The 16,290-nt window shown below is 53.4% G+C and overlaps 1 protein-coding gene across 6 annotated transcripts in view; it reads right to left on the bottom strand.

Annotated features, from left to right (window-relative positions):
* Positions 1-4,143: 4,143 nt before the first annotated feature.
* The window catches only part of NFASC (neurofascin), a 191,578-nt gene continuing 179,431 nt past the window's right edge, over positions 4,144-16,290 (bottom strand). For all 6 annotated transcript variants that reach the window (XM_027082734.1, XM_027082729.1, XM_027082731.1 and 3 more), the window contains 2 exons: positions 15,084-15,153; positions 4,144-11,702 (listed from right to left, as the gene is read on the bottom strand). In XM_027082734.1, the coding sequence (XP_026938535.1) occupies positions 11,471-11,702; positions 15,084-15,153 (302 nt within the window). In that variant the 3' untranslated portion in view covers positions 4,144-11,470. The remainder of the gene's footprint in view (positions 11,703-15,083; positions 15,154-16,290) is intronic.

Raw genomic sequence — 16,290 nt, 5'->3', positions numbered from 1 at the left:
TGGAAGGCAAGGGCGGGGCATTCACGGGGTGTGTGGCAAGGGCGGGGCATTCACGGGGGGGCGGGGGGGGGGGGGATGGCAGAGCCAGTTTGCATTTAGCGTTTGATGTGGGGAATCCGTGGGATGAGGGGATGGACCAGGACTCACACCAGCCCTCACATCCTGTGGGTCCAAGCCGCATGCACATAACTGAGGGGGGCTGGGGTGACTCCAAGGACCCTGCCAACTAAAGACTGCCCCAATGGCCCCTGTGCACACCCAGTCCGGTCCATATTCTCTCCCCAGCAGTTAGCCCGTGGCCTTGACTACCTCAGCCACACCAGGGCACAGCCCTGAGGAAAACTTGGGAAGGACGCCCATGTGGTTCAGGAAGAAGGACCTTTTGTTTTTTGTTTCCCATGGAGGTTGTTGCTGGGCCTTGGGAGGGAGAAGGATGGCAGATTTTAGCTCCTCTGGACCTAAGAGCTGATTGCATCAATTATGGTCTTTGCCAAACTCCCCTTCCTTGGGGAGAGGTGTGTCAGTGTTGAGCAGGAAGGAACCCTGAGTCTTATACCTGTGGCCTAGAAGAGGTGGTTTCTCCTGTGCTGAGCTTGGGCATTGGGCTCCTAAATCTCAGGGGAAATGACCCCAGGGAGGTAACTATATCCAACTGCATCTGGACCAGGGCTGTGAGAGCTCATGGAGGGGACATTGGCTGAGTTCTGTCCTGTGGTCATTCTCCCTTGGGACAAACCCAGGCCTTCCAGACATCTAGCCTCATCCTCTTCTGCCACGTGGGTTATCTGGTGGGTAGAGGGTTGTGCTGTGTCCTAACATCCAGGCTGGAGCTAGAAGGGGCAGGAGGGAGGGAGGTGAAAGATGGACAGTCCTTTCCGATAAATGAGAGTGGGTTCCTAGGCATTCAAGGGAGACAAGAGCACTTAGGGGACTCTGGGAAAATTAATTAATGGGGCTGTAGAATGAACCTCTAGCTCTCAATACTCATCACTGGCCCTTACATGCAACCACTTGGAACGTGGTGAACTTGCTTTTAGGAAGACAAAAACTGCCTGCTCCCATCCCCTTTCACCCCACCCTCCCCACCCCCTCACCCCCAGCCCAGGTGATGCCCCACAATCTAAACCACTAGCTGGGCAGTGAATACAGTAATGCAGACAGCTTGAATACAAGGAGGGCCTGCTTACCCTGCGGGGACCATTAGGTCCTAAAGATCAGTGGATCACCCACTGTGCATGAGGTACCACAAAGGTCATGAGTTGCTGTCGTGCCCTCCAGAGGCCTGTAGACTGGCCAGGCATAGGGGGGACAAGTTGGGCACTTATGCTGAAGGCCAAGGGGAAGGGGAGGCAGGAAGTTCAAGAGAAGCTCCTTGGAGAGAGACAGATCTGTGGGCCAAGGTACTTATGAAAGGAGGGGTTTGAGCCTGGCTGGAAGGATGGGAAGGACTTTTGAAGGAAGGAGTCAAGGTCAGGGTGAACATTCTAGAAGGCAGAAGAAGGGGATTCATTCATTTATCTAAATTTAACAAATTATTATATAGTGCTTACTATGCTTCAGGCATTTTTCATATTTTAACTAATTTGACCCTTACAACAACCTAAAAGGTAGCTACAATTATAACCCCTGTTTTATAGATGAAGAAACTGAGGAAAGCAAGGTTAGGTGACTTGCCCAAGGTCACACAACTAGGACCTTACTGCCCTGTCTGCCGAGCCCTGGCTCCTTCTCGGTACTCAAGGCCGACTTGCAGAAGGATGAGCGCCTATGGCTTCCCTGCCCCTCATCACATGACCAGCGGCTGCATGGCACCCCAACCCTCTCCTGAGCTCTCCTGGGTTCTCTTGGGGTGGAGTCAGGAGCCCACATGTCCTGCTACAGCAGCGCAGAGCAGGAAGGGATAAACTGTTGCCGGGTCCTGTGAAGAGCTGGCAGGGGCTGCTCTGGCATGAAACCTTTGAAGCACGTCGCCAGGGCTAATTCTCCACAATGATGCCCATTCATGCCCAAGTGTGGCAGTGAAAGCTGAGGTTTCAGAGTCAGACGGACCTGACAGCTGGTTCTGGCTTTGTCACCTACCTGGGGCAAGTTATTCAGCCCTGTGGAGCCACAGTTTCCTCATGAGTGACAGGATAGAAAGCTACCTGCCTCAGACGGCTGGTGTGAGGTTAAGAGAACATTTGCATAAAGTGCGCAGCCCTCTGCTTTGCACAGCTGGCCGGCGTCAACATTATTAGTTACTCTTCTCCTAAGTCACTTAATGTAAATGCACGGTGACCCAAATACCAGCTGCTGCCCTCTTGCCTCTTTGACATCTACATATAAATGGCTTAGTTGCCTGCCAATTCCATGGTCTGTGGAAGTCAAAGCCTCTCCCGTAATTTTTGCTAATTCCTGAGGTCTTGTGCTCTGACCTCTACATTCTCCTGTGGTCTCTGCTTCATCCTGCGTCAATTTGGATGTAGAATTCGCCAACTTTGCTAGTTTTTATAAAACGTCTACTCACATGAAGCTAATTCATCAATTGGGTAGATTTGACTGACAATGTGGGGGCGCCAGGTAGGGCCACATCCCAGAGTGCCCCGCCTTCTCCTTGTGGCCCTCTAGTCTAGGGGTCCTCAAACTTCAGTCTGCCTCAGCATCACCTAGAGGGTTTGTCAAAACACAGATTTCAGAGTTTCTGAGACGGTAGATCAGGGCGGGGCCCGAGAATCTGCAGTTTAATAAATTCTCTGGTGATTCTGATGCTGCTGGTCTAGGGACCATACTTGGAAACCACCACTCTAACCTTCCTTCTGCCTGTCTCTGCGCCTCCGCTGCCTTTTGCCCTGGATTGCTGCAGAGTTCTCAAATCTCTCCCCTCTGTCATGCAGGATTCTCTTGCTGCTATCTGCAAACTCCCTACCCAGACTCATCCTGGACCCTCCATTTAATAGGATTCAGCCCTGTTAGAGGGCAACTGTGATTTTAAATATATACTAAGTAATTTTGTTTGTCTGTTTCAGAGTGAACTACTCCCCTGCCCTCCAGACACAGCTCGCCCTCTGCTGTGGTCTCTTATTTGAGCCTGAGGGGTCAGAGTTCCTGTTTGGGGTAGGTAAAATGAGTTCCTGCGGAGCCTGAGCCAGGACTGAGAGTCTGTTTGTGGACCCTGCCAGACTGTTCCCTGTCTACACAAAGCTGTGCTTCTCTATCGTGGGGTCTGGGGCTAATCAGCAGCAAGTTCTGGGGAGGGGGGTGGGAGTGGGGGTGGGGAGCTGGGCCGCGGAGCCGCAGCTGTGGCTCCAAATTGCTCTGAGGCCCACGGCCTGGTCCGTGCTCCAGCAGGAACCAGCATCAAACAAATGGGCTCTGATGCATTAAGTGGGGAGAGGGTGGCTGAAATGGGCCCTCCCCCACCCGCATCCAGCTAATACGGTGTTGAGCGGTAGAGGCTGACTTGATGAGAGGAGCCATGACGAATCCTCAGCTTCCATCCCTTTGGGGGCAGCTGGGCAAGAGCGGGTATAGCCTTCACTCTTAATAAAGACTGGAAGATGACTTGTCCCCTCCCACTGGGTCAGTTAATCCAACTGCACGCTGGAGATTAGCATTTCTAATGGGCTGGGAGGCGCAGCCTTCAGAAGACAGGGATGAGGGATGACAGATATTCTGGGGTTTCCCGGGGCTCTGAAGGGAGGCGGGCCTCTCTTTGTTTGGCCTCAGTTAAATTGAGGTCGATGTTCTTCGAATAAGGTGGTCGCTTCATCTCTCCACTTCTGTCCCCTTGAGAGGGGGCTCCTGCTCTAAAAATGGGCCAGTGGACCCCCAAATGTCATATCCAAGTCCAAAATCCAAATATCCAAAGAGGCTGACACAAAAGTCTCGGATTCACCTGGCCACTTCTTTCCTTCAAAGCCACAAGCTGTCTCTGTCATTCATTCATCCACTTATTCACTCATATTCTTTCATTTTGTCCTTGCTCTGTACCAGACTGGCCTGTGGATACGGAGGTGAAAAAATGGTCTCTTACACTTAGGATGGTCACAATTTAGTGAAAGAAACAGACAATAAATGTCATATGACAAGCCTCAGTGAGAGATATGAAATAGGTGTTCTGGGGGCATAGCGAGGGGATCTCAACCAGACCATGCTGGTGTGTGTGTACGTGTGTACTTGTGCAGTCATATCAGGATCAGGGAGAACTTCCTGAGACAGTGTCACCTGCACTTCCTGTTAAAGATGTGTGACCCAGCACGGAGGCCACAGCCTGCCTTCCAGGAGCCCAGAGAGATGATCTGTAAAGAGAAAGGTGATTCGAGAGGTATGAGAGCCTGGAATCAGGACTTACAAGGCTTGGTGGTGAGCATCAACTCCAGGGATTATGAATTATCCAGAGGGAGGGGGGTCTGGAAGGTTGAGAGGAGAATATTCCAAGCGGACTCACCTTTGGGCCATAATTCATTTGTTGAACCCACAGTGTTGAGCCCGCTGTCCTGGACACTATCACATTGCTTTTGTTACCTGACTGTCGCCCATGACAGTCTGAATTTCCTGAGGACTGGAACTCTATCCTACTTACTTTATGTCATTAATTGGCTCAGAGTAGGTTATTAATAGGTGCTTTTTGAACTCAGTTGAATTTCCGAAGTTGAGGAGTCTGAGAAATCATTGCATGTCAGGGGAGCTGGAGATAGCTTGAAATGGCTAGAATTTAGGGTATATGTGAGGAGTAGTAAAAAAAAAAAAAAAAAAAAATGAGGCTGCAGGTAAGGTCTAACATGTCAAACCACGGAGTTTAGATTTTATCCTATTATAGCAAACATGGTTATTGTAGCAAACTTGAAGTTTTCCAGTAAAGGAGTGACATGATCAGATTTGTATTTTAGAAGACCCTTTTGGCTACAGTTTCAAGGGGGAGTAGGCAACACAGGAGGCAAGACACTGTCAATTCAGGATGAGGCCTTGGACTAATGGAGGGACGGTGCAAGTGGACACAAGGAGCAAATTTCTGAGACAATCTGTGAACTTGAGAATGATAAGGTCTTTCTCATATTCCAATAAGTGAATAGGGAGGTTCAGAGGTGGTGTGTGATAAACCCAACGAGTTATTCAGAAGGAGCCAGACCTGGAAATAAGGTCTTATTTTAATCTAATGAAACAATAACCCCTCAAGTCAACGATCTTTTCTGAAGGAAGAATAAACACAGGTGGCTGGGATAGTTACTTTGCGGTTCTTTGTCCGAGAGATTTGGGTCTACATTTGCAGGGGGATCTTTTTGCCCTCATTTCCCATTACTGCCTACAAACCACTAGTTATCTTTCTACACAAGCAGAACCACTCTACTCCCCACACTAACCTGAGGAAAGGGAGGGGGCTTGCAGTGTCTGGGTGCATCCTCACGCTGCCTGGGTGACGGTCTTCAGCCACTCCTCAGGGGGAATGTGCACAACTACAGGCCAAAGTATCAAGAAAGGCGGCGTGGTGAAACTTGAGCGGTGTCCCTCACCAACATAGCCCTCTCTGTTTCCTTCCCTTCTCTGCTCGTTTGTTGATTGAGATTCCTTTGAGTCTATTAAGAGGGGGGTTTGGTTTGTTGTAAGCAGTTTTATTCATCCTTTCAACGATATGAAATGTCTGTTCTGTGTCAGGCACAAGGCGGGGCATATGCCAGTGTTCTCACATCTCAGGGCGGGCAGGGCTGCAAAGGAGGAGCGGCTAGGAGGCAGAGCTTCACTGCACATTCCTTTCCTTCTCCCAACATCCCAACATGGCACTTTTAACAGGTGGTTGTGCACAAGCACATGTCACTTGCATTGAATCAGGGGTGTCTCCATGGCTGAGCACATTCCTATACCACTCGTTCTACCTTGAAAACACTAACTGTGACAATGAGTTTTCCAAGATAAGACCAACTTCAAGATGGGGGCTGGTATCGCGGAATTTCTGGGTATGCTGTCTGGTGCCCATGAAAAACCCCATGATTCATTTCTGTCATTAATCCCCAGACATCCCTCTTCTACTCACTGAGGAAAATGAACAAATTACATGGCCAGAGTCCATTTTGAACAACTTTTATTATACGTTTAGTGTTCTCTATACAAAAGAAATCAGTTTTTTTTTTTTACAGTGATTCAAAAAAAATTCTGAATAATTTGGCCTTTTCATTGCTCATGCAGTCGTTTATAAGTCCACATATTAGATGGTCCTCACGACCCAGAAGCCTTCCCTGCTGAAGGTCGAGCGTGACACCCTCAGATATGCATCTGTCACTGACAACGTTGGTTAATGCAAAACAACTCGCAAAAAGGAAAGAACACGATGTGAGAGGGGTTAAAACAAGGTGTGCCATGGTGAGTTAAATATTTAGCCAATGGAAGAAAAGATCAGACCAATTTGTGGGTGTGTGGGTAGGTGGGTGTGTGGGTAGGTGGGAAGGGATGGAGACATTCGGAAAAGATTTCCCCACTGAAAGGAACAAACTGGAAAATGTGTGTGTTGAAGGGAGGTGAAGGGCAAGAGGTCTTCCAGGGCCCAGCATGGGTGAGGGTGGGACCAGGACAGAAGGTGGCCACGCCACAGACAACTGATGCTCAGTGCAGGAGGATGTGAGGTTGGCAAAGAGCTGGGAGCTGGGCAGAGGGACAACACTGACTGAGGGCGTCGAATTTGGGAATCAGAAAGGAGAGCAGGGCAGGGTCACCTGATCTGCATCCTTTTTGAAAAAGAAACAGAGAAGTGCACAAAATTCTGGATTTCTTCTCCCAGATTTTTGTATTTATTGCTTCACTGAAGTCTTTACACGTGCTGACCTCCAGCCCAGCGAATCCCGGGGGGGAGGGAGCTTCCATGGGCCCTGCTGCCCCTCGGCACCCTGTGGCCGTCGCTCTTCCGAGGGACACAGTATGCTGGGGGCGCGATGCATTACGAAGCGAGAGACACCACCCTAGGGGATACTCTAGGCTTCATGGTGACAAACACCAATCAGCTCGTCACTCTCTTCTCCTGGCTTGGGTCTCCCCTTAACAGCACGGCTGGTTCACCACAGGCTGGCACAGACTGGCTGATCTGGGACTCAGAAAAATCCGCTGATTTCATCTGTGGAGGTGTATGGGGATGTGGGAGACGTGGAAAGAGACATGGGAGACAGTGAACCAGCAGGCCAGATCTTAAGTAACACCACTGCTCCCAAGGCGGCAGCTGCAGTGAGATGAAACACTGAACAAGGAGTCAGAAGGCCTGAGCTCAAGCCCTACCTCACCTTGATTGACTAGCTGTGTGACCTTGGGCAAGTCCCTTTACCTCCCTGGATTTTAGCTTACGATGAGTACTTTCAATCAGATCAGCTCTGTGATCCTTTTGCATGCCGAGATCTGATCCTGTCTTAAGCTAGACAGCTTTGTACCTATTTCACTTCCATCCTTATCATTACAAAACATCCATTTAATACTAATGTACTGCTAGAGGGGCACTGGTTTTGGGTGTGGCTTGAGATACTGGGTGGTGGGGTCTGGTGCCTTCCCTGGACAGCTGTCCTCCTTTCCCTCTGTTCCTTCTCAGAACCCATTCTTAGTAGGGGAGGGAAGGAAAGGGCACTGCCCTGGCTTGGGCTGGGCAGGCTGGGGACAGCCACAAGGTTGGCTTGAACTCCCATGGGGTGGCCCCTGCCTGGTTTCAAGGAGGGGCTGCCCAGGATTTGGGCTCTGCCCGGGGCACTGAGTGTCCTCCTGACATTTCAAGCTCTTTGTTTCGTTCGTTTTGACTCCTCTGGTTTTCTATTTTAATCAGGGATCTCCCTATATGCTACTCTTAAGCCACCATGTAAAGATCAACTAGGATCCACAGCGTGATTTCTTTCCAGTGGACCTAGCTGGGTGGAACGAACTACAACACGGGCTTGTGTGTGTGTGGCAGGGGCTGGTGCAGTGGTGACCGAGGTATCACGGGCGGGGAGTGTGCTCTGTGCCCTCCCGCTGAGAAGTGATTCCTGACACCTGCCCCACCAGCTGAGAGCCCAGGAAGCCTCGCCTTTTCAGCGTGTTAGTGGAGCAGCCTTGCAAAGACTGAGGCAAGAGTGTGTGAAATCCCCACGGCTCTCGTCACACGGGCTGTTTGGGATGCTCTGTGACTCGGCTCTGATACTGCAGAGAGCCCCAGGAGCCTTAAAAAGCTGCTGCCTGTGCTGTTCCTGGGGAAAATTCACTCTCCTTCGGATCAGACTCTGTCTCTCTTGGTTTTGCCTCCAAGAATTGCCCAAGTGGGGCCCAGCGTGGGCAGCCTCCTTCCCCTGCCCTGAGTTGTGCACGGCACCCCACACAGCCCTTCACATTTCATCTCCAGCGGGCCTGGCTATGGACTCATCCTCTTCTAGACAAGGTCGTAATCTGGATTGCTCCCCCGAAAGTGCCGCCCTGCAAAGGCGCCTGCCACTAGGTCTGCTGTGAGGGTGCCGGTGTGGCTGCCGGCTGTGTGCAGGGAGGCAGTCCAGCAGCTGGAAAAGCCACAGATGTCTGTGGGTCTGTTCCCACCCCTTTTCCAGGGCTAACTGCGTGCACGGAAACCATGAAAGCACTGTCTGGGCCCAGGCAGCGGTCCCCTTGTGGGGTGATTAGTACTGGCACCAGCAGCCTCTCGGACCTTGGGACTGAGACCTTGGGACCTGCCAGGAAGGGGGTAGACCAAATGCCTCTGACCCCTCAGGGCGAAGGCAACGGACGAGGGAAGTGGCTACTTTTCAGCTGAAACTCAACCATCTCCCCAAAAGCAAGGTAAGGAAAGAAGGGTCCCATTCACAACGACCCAGGCAAGGTGAGAGGCAGCTGTCCCCCGGCCCTGCAGTGGTGCTCTCCCTAGACACTGGCCTCCCCGCTCCTTTAGCTGGGCCCATGCCCCCACGTGGGGACAGGTTTTCAAAGGAGGGACTGACTAGGGGAGACAGAGGCACCAAAATACAGACAAGTTCAGCAACTTGGCCCAAGGGGCGGAGAAGAGAGGCTCAGGCAGCAGGACTGCCCCTGTCTTGACCAGTCTTCAGGACCAAGTTCCCGCTCCAAAGCTCTTCCCTTTGAGCCTGGAGCCACTGGCGGCTTAAGCACTCAGTGCCAACCAACGCCAACCAATGCCACTCTGTCCCAAGACTCAGTTCCACGACTGTCAGCCCTTCCCCCATCATCAGTTGTGTGGAGGACTTTCCTGAGGCAGAGGGACGGGTGTGACATCTTACAGTCCATCCTGCCCAAAGAGCTTACTTCCGGTGCAATGAGTTTCCTAGTGCGTCCTGTGCAATATGGAATGAGGGCCTGACAGACTGACTGCTCTGCTCAGATCCAGAATGTTTTCTGGAAAGGCCGGTCCTTTAATTCAGCTCACAGGCACACTTCCCTGACATTCCCTAGGCTACAGGAATGCCCAGCAGTACCCAGGCAGGTGGAGGAGGAAAGGCAGGGGAGGGAACCCCTGAGCTGGCTCCCTAGTCCCCTACTATTCGCCCTGTCCCCCATCATCACGAGAGAGCTTCCCCCCAGGCTTCCGGGCAGCACACCTGGCTACGGCTTGGACCAAAGGACAGTCACTCGCTCAGGTTCAGACAACATAACTGGCTCAGCTCTGGGCTACATTTTCTCACCTGCAGACAGAGTAGGTGTGCCTATGGGCTTGACCTTCAACTGACTGATTATTAAGTGATGCAAGCATTGCTAATACCTTTGCGGCTTAAACATGTGGCAAACGATGCTTTAATAATGTCTCTGAAGGACACAGCCTTGCTCCTGCCCAGGTCGCCTGGCAAGAAGCTGGAGGCGCCAATCAGAGGCTGTGTCTGTGGCAGGTGGTCCACTCCTGGGGGTCAGCTTCACCCTCCTGAAACCGACTTTAGCTGCAGCAACAGCTGAAGGGTTACTCTTAGGCTCTAGATCTCTCTCTTTCTCTCTCTGAGGCTAGGTACCTTTGGTTTCAAAATGGAATAGGTAGGGAGCGTGAAGGCAGTGCCTTGGGTCTCAGAGAACTGCAGGTCTGCGAGTGTCTCCATCTGGGGCAACGGGCTGCGGGGCACACTTTGAGTGGCTGCTCTGGTTCTGCTGTGATGCTTGCATAGGCCGCCCCATTCTCCTTGAGACTGACGTCACTGGAGGCTTCAAGGCTTGCAGGGAGGGGCTGGGAACCTGGGAACCGCAGGGACAGGTCAGAGCTGCATAAGGCATACGAAGAGCACTCCCAGGCCAGGCTTTACAGCACTGTTGGTGGGGGGGGGGGGTCTCCTGATAGGTAAATACCCTAAGGAAAGGACACACCGGCTCAGTCTTGGGGGCAGCAGGGCCCCATCCACACACCATAAAACACCAGTTTCAACATCATACAGGAGCTGCTATCTGCTAGAGACGAAAGGGGGAGCAGTGCTTTCCACCCCCAAGCACACCAGCACAGTCTTCACATCGCAGGGGTCCATCTCCTGGAGGGCAGCAGCACAGACCCTGACCAGGTGGGAGACACCCTCTACTCTGGATGCAGTGGGTGTGGTCCTCTCTCCCACATCCTGAGTTTCACTGATGGGGAGGCAGGAAGTCCAAACCTAGCCCTTTCCTTCTCTCTCGAGGTGGGCACAGCTCCCTAGGGACGGACGCCTGGTTTTCCTCTGCTTGAGGTACACAGTCACTGGAGCTGAAGTCCTTCCCGCTCCTGTTCCTTAAACTCCTTCAGTCATTGCAGCTTTCGTCTAAGACACTCCAGAGGCAGGGGCAGGGTAAGAGCCAGGAGCAAGAGGTAAGCCCACCTCCCAACTGCACCAGAGCAAGGCAAGAAGGCCTGCTTACCCTCTCCCTGCCAAAAATACTGTCATTTTCCAGAAAGGAGCCAAGCCCAGCTCAGCAACTGACAAGGCTGAGGTGGATGGGTTGGGGGCCAGGGGAGGCATCTGGCGAGAAAGGCATCCTTCGGAAATACGTTGGCCCAGCTGCGGTTTGAATACTATAGCTTTTCTGTATGTTTGTTTACGGATCAATCCTTTTTTTGCCTATCTCTGAAGTTTCCTGGGGGAGAATCCACCTATTCTTTCTTTTTTTCCAGGGACATTTCTTCAAAAGGAAAAGAAAATGGAGATGTTGGGTCTGGAGGAGAAGACCCACAAAGCAAAAATAAAGACAATGAGTAAGTACCATAACCAACAGAAACTGGTGAGTGTGTGTGTTGAGGTCAAGGGCAGGCAGTGTGGGTAGAGGCTGGGGGTGGCTGTGAGGCTGAGCAAGGGACCTGGGCTCCCTCCAGCTGAGCTTAGCCATGGCTCCAGCTCGCCCACCGGTGGCACCCCGGGGGGGGGTCATCGGGAGGGGGCTTGCGGTTGGCTGGGTGGTCACTGGTCCTCACAGCTTGGCAGACTCCCATGTGGTACCCTTGTCCCTGAAGGTGGTGGTGGCTTCGTGGTAGGTCTGCAGTGGCTCGTCTCCCCCTCTCCCCTCCTTCTACTTGCAAGGTAGTGGCTGTGCCTGGGGGGCTCTGTTAGGCCAGAGAATAGATGGCGTTGACAGGAGATGTGGCCTCTGAGCTTTCGTTGCCCTCTGTCTCTTCCTTGTCCTTTTTGACTGTGTACTGGCCGATGAAGGAGCCGTCCTCATTGAACTGTCCCTCGCCGCCCTCGCCGTAGTCCACCAGGCTGTCATCACTCTCCTGCTGCTTGATGGTACCATCCAGGGACGTCTGGCTGCCCTGCAAGGGCTTGTTGTCCTCGTCACTGGATGGAGAGAGGACAGAGAGTCAGGGCTGGCCCACCCAGCGCAGCCCAAACCCAGGCCGGGCGGAGGAAGGCCTCCAGCCTCTTGCCAGGCACGCGTACCACACAGCTCAGAGAGGACGGGACCTCAGGATGACCCAGACCAGCCCTCACTCCCCTCCCCGTCCGGCCAGTTCTGCAGAAGGGAAGCTGAGGCCTAGAGAGGACAGCATCGTCTCCCAGGCGAGGGGCAAGCTGGTGCGGAGCTGGGATGGACCCACACTCCTGGACGCTGGGTCTGGGGTCCTCTCCGGGAAGCTGGGTCGCTCTCCGGGATGGAAGCAGGCAGAGGACGCCACCCCATGGTGAGGCAGAGCCAGCCGCTTGTAGACCAGGGGGACAGGAAGGGTCAAAGAAGGGGAGTCAAGGACTTGGGAGTTCTGGTCCCATGTGTGTCACTGTGTGGTTCTGCAGCCTTGGGAAAGCCCTTCCTTCTTACTGGACCTTAGTTCCTCCATCAAGAGGGTTCAACTAGCTTTGACTCTCTGTGATCTGTGACTGGCTCTGGAAAGACTCTGCTCGTGACAAAAAGCAAGGGTCTGGGCCTTAAAGGGACAAACCTCTCCCTGCCTTTCCCCTTCTTTGTCTTGGTGGTGTTCCTCTCAGTTCTGGTTTATCCACAAACAGATGCTGTTGTTTCAGGGCTAGCAAGTGATGGAGGGAGGAGGGAGGGACATGCAAATGAGATAGGAGGGGCCAGCAACTTGAGACAAAACCAGCAAGGCTCAGAGGATCCAGCTTAGCCCCCCTCTGAGGCCCCAGGTCCTGCCCTTAAGCTCCTCTCATGCAAGGAGAGCTGGTAGTTAAAGTGGCGTCTACCCACTGGGGTGCCTGCTGTGCCCCCAGGAAGTGAGATACCCCGAGTGGGCCGGCATCTGCTCAGGCACCACATCCCTTCCCCTGGCTCTTCTAGGCTCAGAGGCGGGGACCAGGTGCTGCTGGCTGCACTTCAGAGGAGACGAGGTCCCGGCAGGGGGCAGCCGGACCAGCAGTGGGCATCTGGGTCCCGGCAGGCAGGACCACAGCGGTGCCAGGCAGTCTGAGCAGACACCCCCCACCCCCACTCCCCTGCCCCAGGCCACACTTAGCCCTTCCTGGGCCTGGCAGTGCTGGTCAAAGACAGCTGTGGGGGGAGGGCCGGGAGCCAGAGGACCTAGGTGTCAGGAGATGGAAGGCTATTAGCCCACTGCCCCCATGAGCTGAGTGAATGCGGCCCGTTACCCTGCTTAACTGTGTTCTCTGACGGCAGTGCTGTGGGAGAGGCAGCTGAGTGAGGGAAGTGGGTGTCTGGGGTTATGCTGTCTTTGTTCAGGGGGTGGAATTCACGTTTTGAGAACCAGCAGATTCTAATGACCAGGCTCCTTACCCTACTTGCCAGTGTTTTTCACAGGCACCCTCTCCCCAGCGCCCTCCATTCCCCCTGCAAGGGAGTGACAATTGTGTCTATGTGGTTCTCGGGAATTCCAGGCCCCCAAGCTAAATGCAATCACCGAACAGGGTGGCCCAGTGGGGGTGGCAGGGGTCCTTAGTGTGTCAGGTTCTTGTGGGGAAAGAGGATCTAGGTCTGGAAAGAACAGACCTCTCCTAAGGGAAGCCTGAAAGAAACCCAATGACTGTGGCCCCCTGGTCCAGCCACCTGTTAGCCTACCTTCCAGGAGACCTTCGAGGACCAGGTGGACAGACAAGGGAGAGAGAAGCAGAGAGAGACACACCAGAGAGGTGCTCGGGCAGCGAGGTCCCAGACGAGCAGGGTGAGCCAGACCCCCAGCCTGTCCCGCCCAGAAACTTGGTTTTTCCTCTAATGTATTAATTTCTCCCCTATCCCAGTTTCGGACTCTTGGACTCATCCAAGTGGGGGCTCTAGGATGGATGCCGCAGGCCTCCCCAGAGCCGAAGCCAAGGGGTGCGTATGTGCGTGCGCGTGTGTGTACATGTGTGTGCACATGGAAGCCCGTGTGTGCGTGCACCAGTATATGTGTCTCCAGCCTCAGTGTCGGTGGGTCAGGGGGTTGGGGTGGTGAGGCAGGTGTTTTCGCCCAACAGCTTTGGTGTCTGATGGAGGAGAGGTACCTGAGGAAGTGGCTTCTCATAGCGCAGGTTACCTGGCCCTGTATTTGAGGAGGTCCTCACCCTTCCTCACGCTGCATTGAGGGCCTGGGGAGAGAAGGCCCAGGGCCTTTGGAACTGATGGCCAGAGGACAGCTCCTGGCCCATGGGGAAGCTGGGCCCCACCTAGGGTGCTGAGGACAGCCTGGGGAGGGGTCTCTCGTGCTTGTTCTTTGAGAGGCTCCTGGGGATGCATGAATTGGATGGATAGACAGGGTCTATAAGCCGCCAGACGGGCTCCTGTGTGGGCAGAGGCTCTGCTGCCCATTGATCTGATCCTGTTTGAGAGGCTGCGGATGGGCAGAGTGGCGGAGGCCCAAGATAGGATAAGGAGAGGTCAGAGGAGGATGGGGTGACCTGGCCCCAGAGAGTGACTTGGTGGGGGTGGGGAAGGAGGGCTCCAGTCAGAACATTTCCTCCCTTTGCACTTGGCCTGGGAACGAGACCTCCATGAGTCACCCTGCACCATTCCTTTACTCAAAGCATACTTGCCAATAAAATGGACAGATCACAACTTTTGTTAAGCCAGATACAAAGGCCCGCCCAGATCTGAGAGGGAGCATGGGTATAGGACAGTGGCAGTAGCTGGACGCCGGTAGCTGGACGTTGGGCCCCTGGGCTCTCCAGTTCTGCACTAGCTCACTGAGTGGAGAGCACAGGAATCTTCCAGGTCACTTCCCAGCCTGGGCCTTGGTCTTCTCATCTGGGACACAGGCACTGGACCAAATGCCTCTCCAAGGCCTATTCCAAGCTGCAGCCCAGAGAAGTCATTCTAGTTCCTGAGGAAAAGGCCTAGAACACCTCCCCACGCCCCCTTCATCCCTCACCTAGTTGAGTTTGAAAGACATTACAACTTCCCCAGGTCATCATCTTTGGAGTTAAGGTGGGGTGTAGGCAGAGAGCAAGCTGAGAGCAGAGCTCATTTCACAGCAAGGGGGGCCTGGGTGCGCTTTCAGAGCAAGAAGGTGGAAACACACATACAAAGATGCAATAAACCTGAGTCGTGCAGCTGAATGAATGAAATGCTGTTCATCGAATGTAAGTGTGTTGGGCAGTGCACGCCATCCCTGCTGTCACAGAGGCGGACGTGACAGCCTGATGGGAGAGGACATCCGTGCAGTAGCATCTCAGCCCAGCTGAGCAGCTCTGAGGGAAGGGGGCTGCCTCAGGGCGGGTGAGGAGGACCCACCTGACAAGGGGTGCTCTGTGTGAACAGGAGTCAAGGAGATCGCGCACCTGTAATCAAAGGAGCCATCCTCTTCTTTGGGGTCCTCAGGGCCAAGGGGAACATCCTTCTTTTCTCGCACTTGGTCAGTAAGGGAAGCAAAGACACAGACGTCACGACTGAGCATGCTCGAGCTCTGCGGGGCCCCAAAGTACAGCCAAAGAAGCCGCCTCTGGGTTCCGTGACTCTCCCTCTTAACAAGGCCCCATCCATGCCCCCCTTGTTCTTGCCTCCCACGGTTGCTCGGGTGCCAAGTGAATTCTGCTTCCTCCTCCCCGTCACTGGGGCTTTTCTTACATCTCCACTGACAACTGAAATCTCCCCCGACCCGGCTCCCCACCACCGCTCCATGAGGTCTTCTCCAAACACCAAATGGATGCGATCCTTGGCACCTTTCTGTTTTTCTTTTTTCTTTTGGCTGCGGCACTCGGCATACTAGATCTTATTTCCCTGACCAGGGATCGAACCCATGCCCCATGCAGTGGAAGCGCCGAGTCCTAACCACTGGACCACCAGGGAATTCCTTGGTACCTTTCTTAATCTGGTTCCCTGTTATAATTATGTGTGCACATTTATTTTGCCTGTAACAGAATGCCAGTTCTTTTCTCGAGGGTGGGGACTGTGTGTTTCTTCAAAGCTCCTAAGAGAGTGCCCTGGGCAGACAGGACACGCCACACACACCTCTGGAATGGAAGGTGCTCTCTTAACTGTGACCTCACTTGTTTGTGCGACTCCCTCTTCCCACACCTCCTCTGTGATGTGTCAGCGTCCCTCCCAGGCCCTGTCTTGTGCTGTGATCCTCCTACTATGCCAGCGGCACTGTCCTTGAGGGAGGGGTCACCTCTCCTTCTAGTATCCTTAGCACCCAGCACAGAGCCTGGCACACAGCAGACACTGAGGTGAGTGAATTCGTTTCTTCCTGAGGTACGAGGCAGGATAATCACCCCTATTTTAGGGGAGGGAAGCTGAGGCCTTGAAGATGTCACGTAACTAATTAGCAACTAAAGTTTAAGGTGGAGACTGGAGCCCTGGCCTCAAGGCTCCTGGTTCACTCATCTTCCTAATGGATGGGGGGCTTCCCTTGGAGCTGGAGGAAAGGAGATTAGCTGTAAGAAGAACTTTCTGGAACGGGCAGAGGAAGGCTGAGTTTATCTGATCAGTTCTCAGGTGCATCAGTTCCACCTGGAACAGAGGGTAAGCTCAGAAAGGCTGCCCTTC

The sequence above is a fragment of the Aethalodelphis obliquidens genome, unplaced genomic scaffold, assembly GCF_003676395.1.
Source record: "Aethalodelphis obliquidens isolate GAN/ISIS:26980383/991018 unplaced genomic scaffold, ASM367639v1 scaffold48, whole genome shotgun sequence".
NCBI classification, from domain to species: domain Eukaryota; kingdom Metazoa; phylum Chordata; class Mammalia; order Artiodactyla; family Delphinidae; genus Aethalodelphis; species Aethalodelphis obliquidens.
The sequence above is the reverse complement of the archived record's forward strand: the minus strand, read 5'-3'. Positions and strand labels throughout refer to the sequence as shown.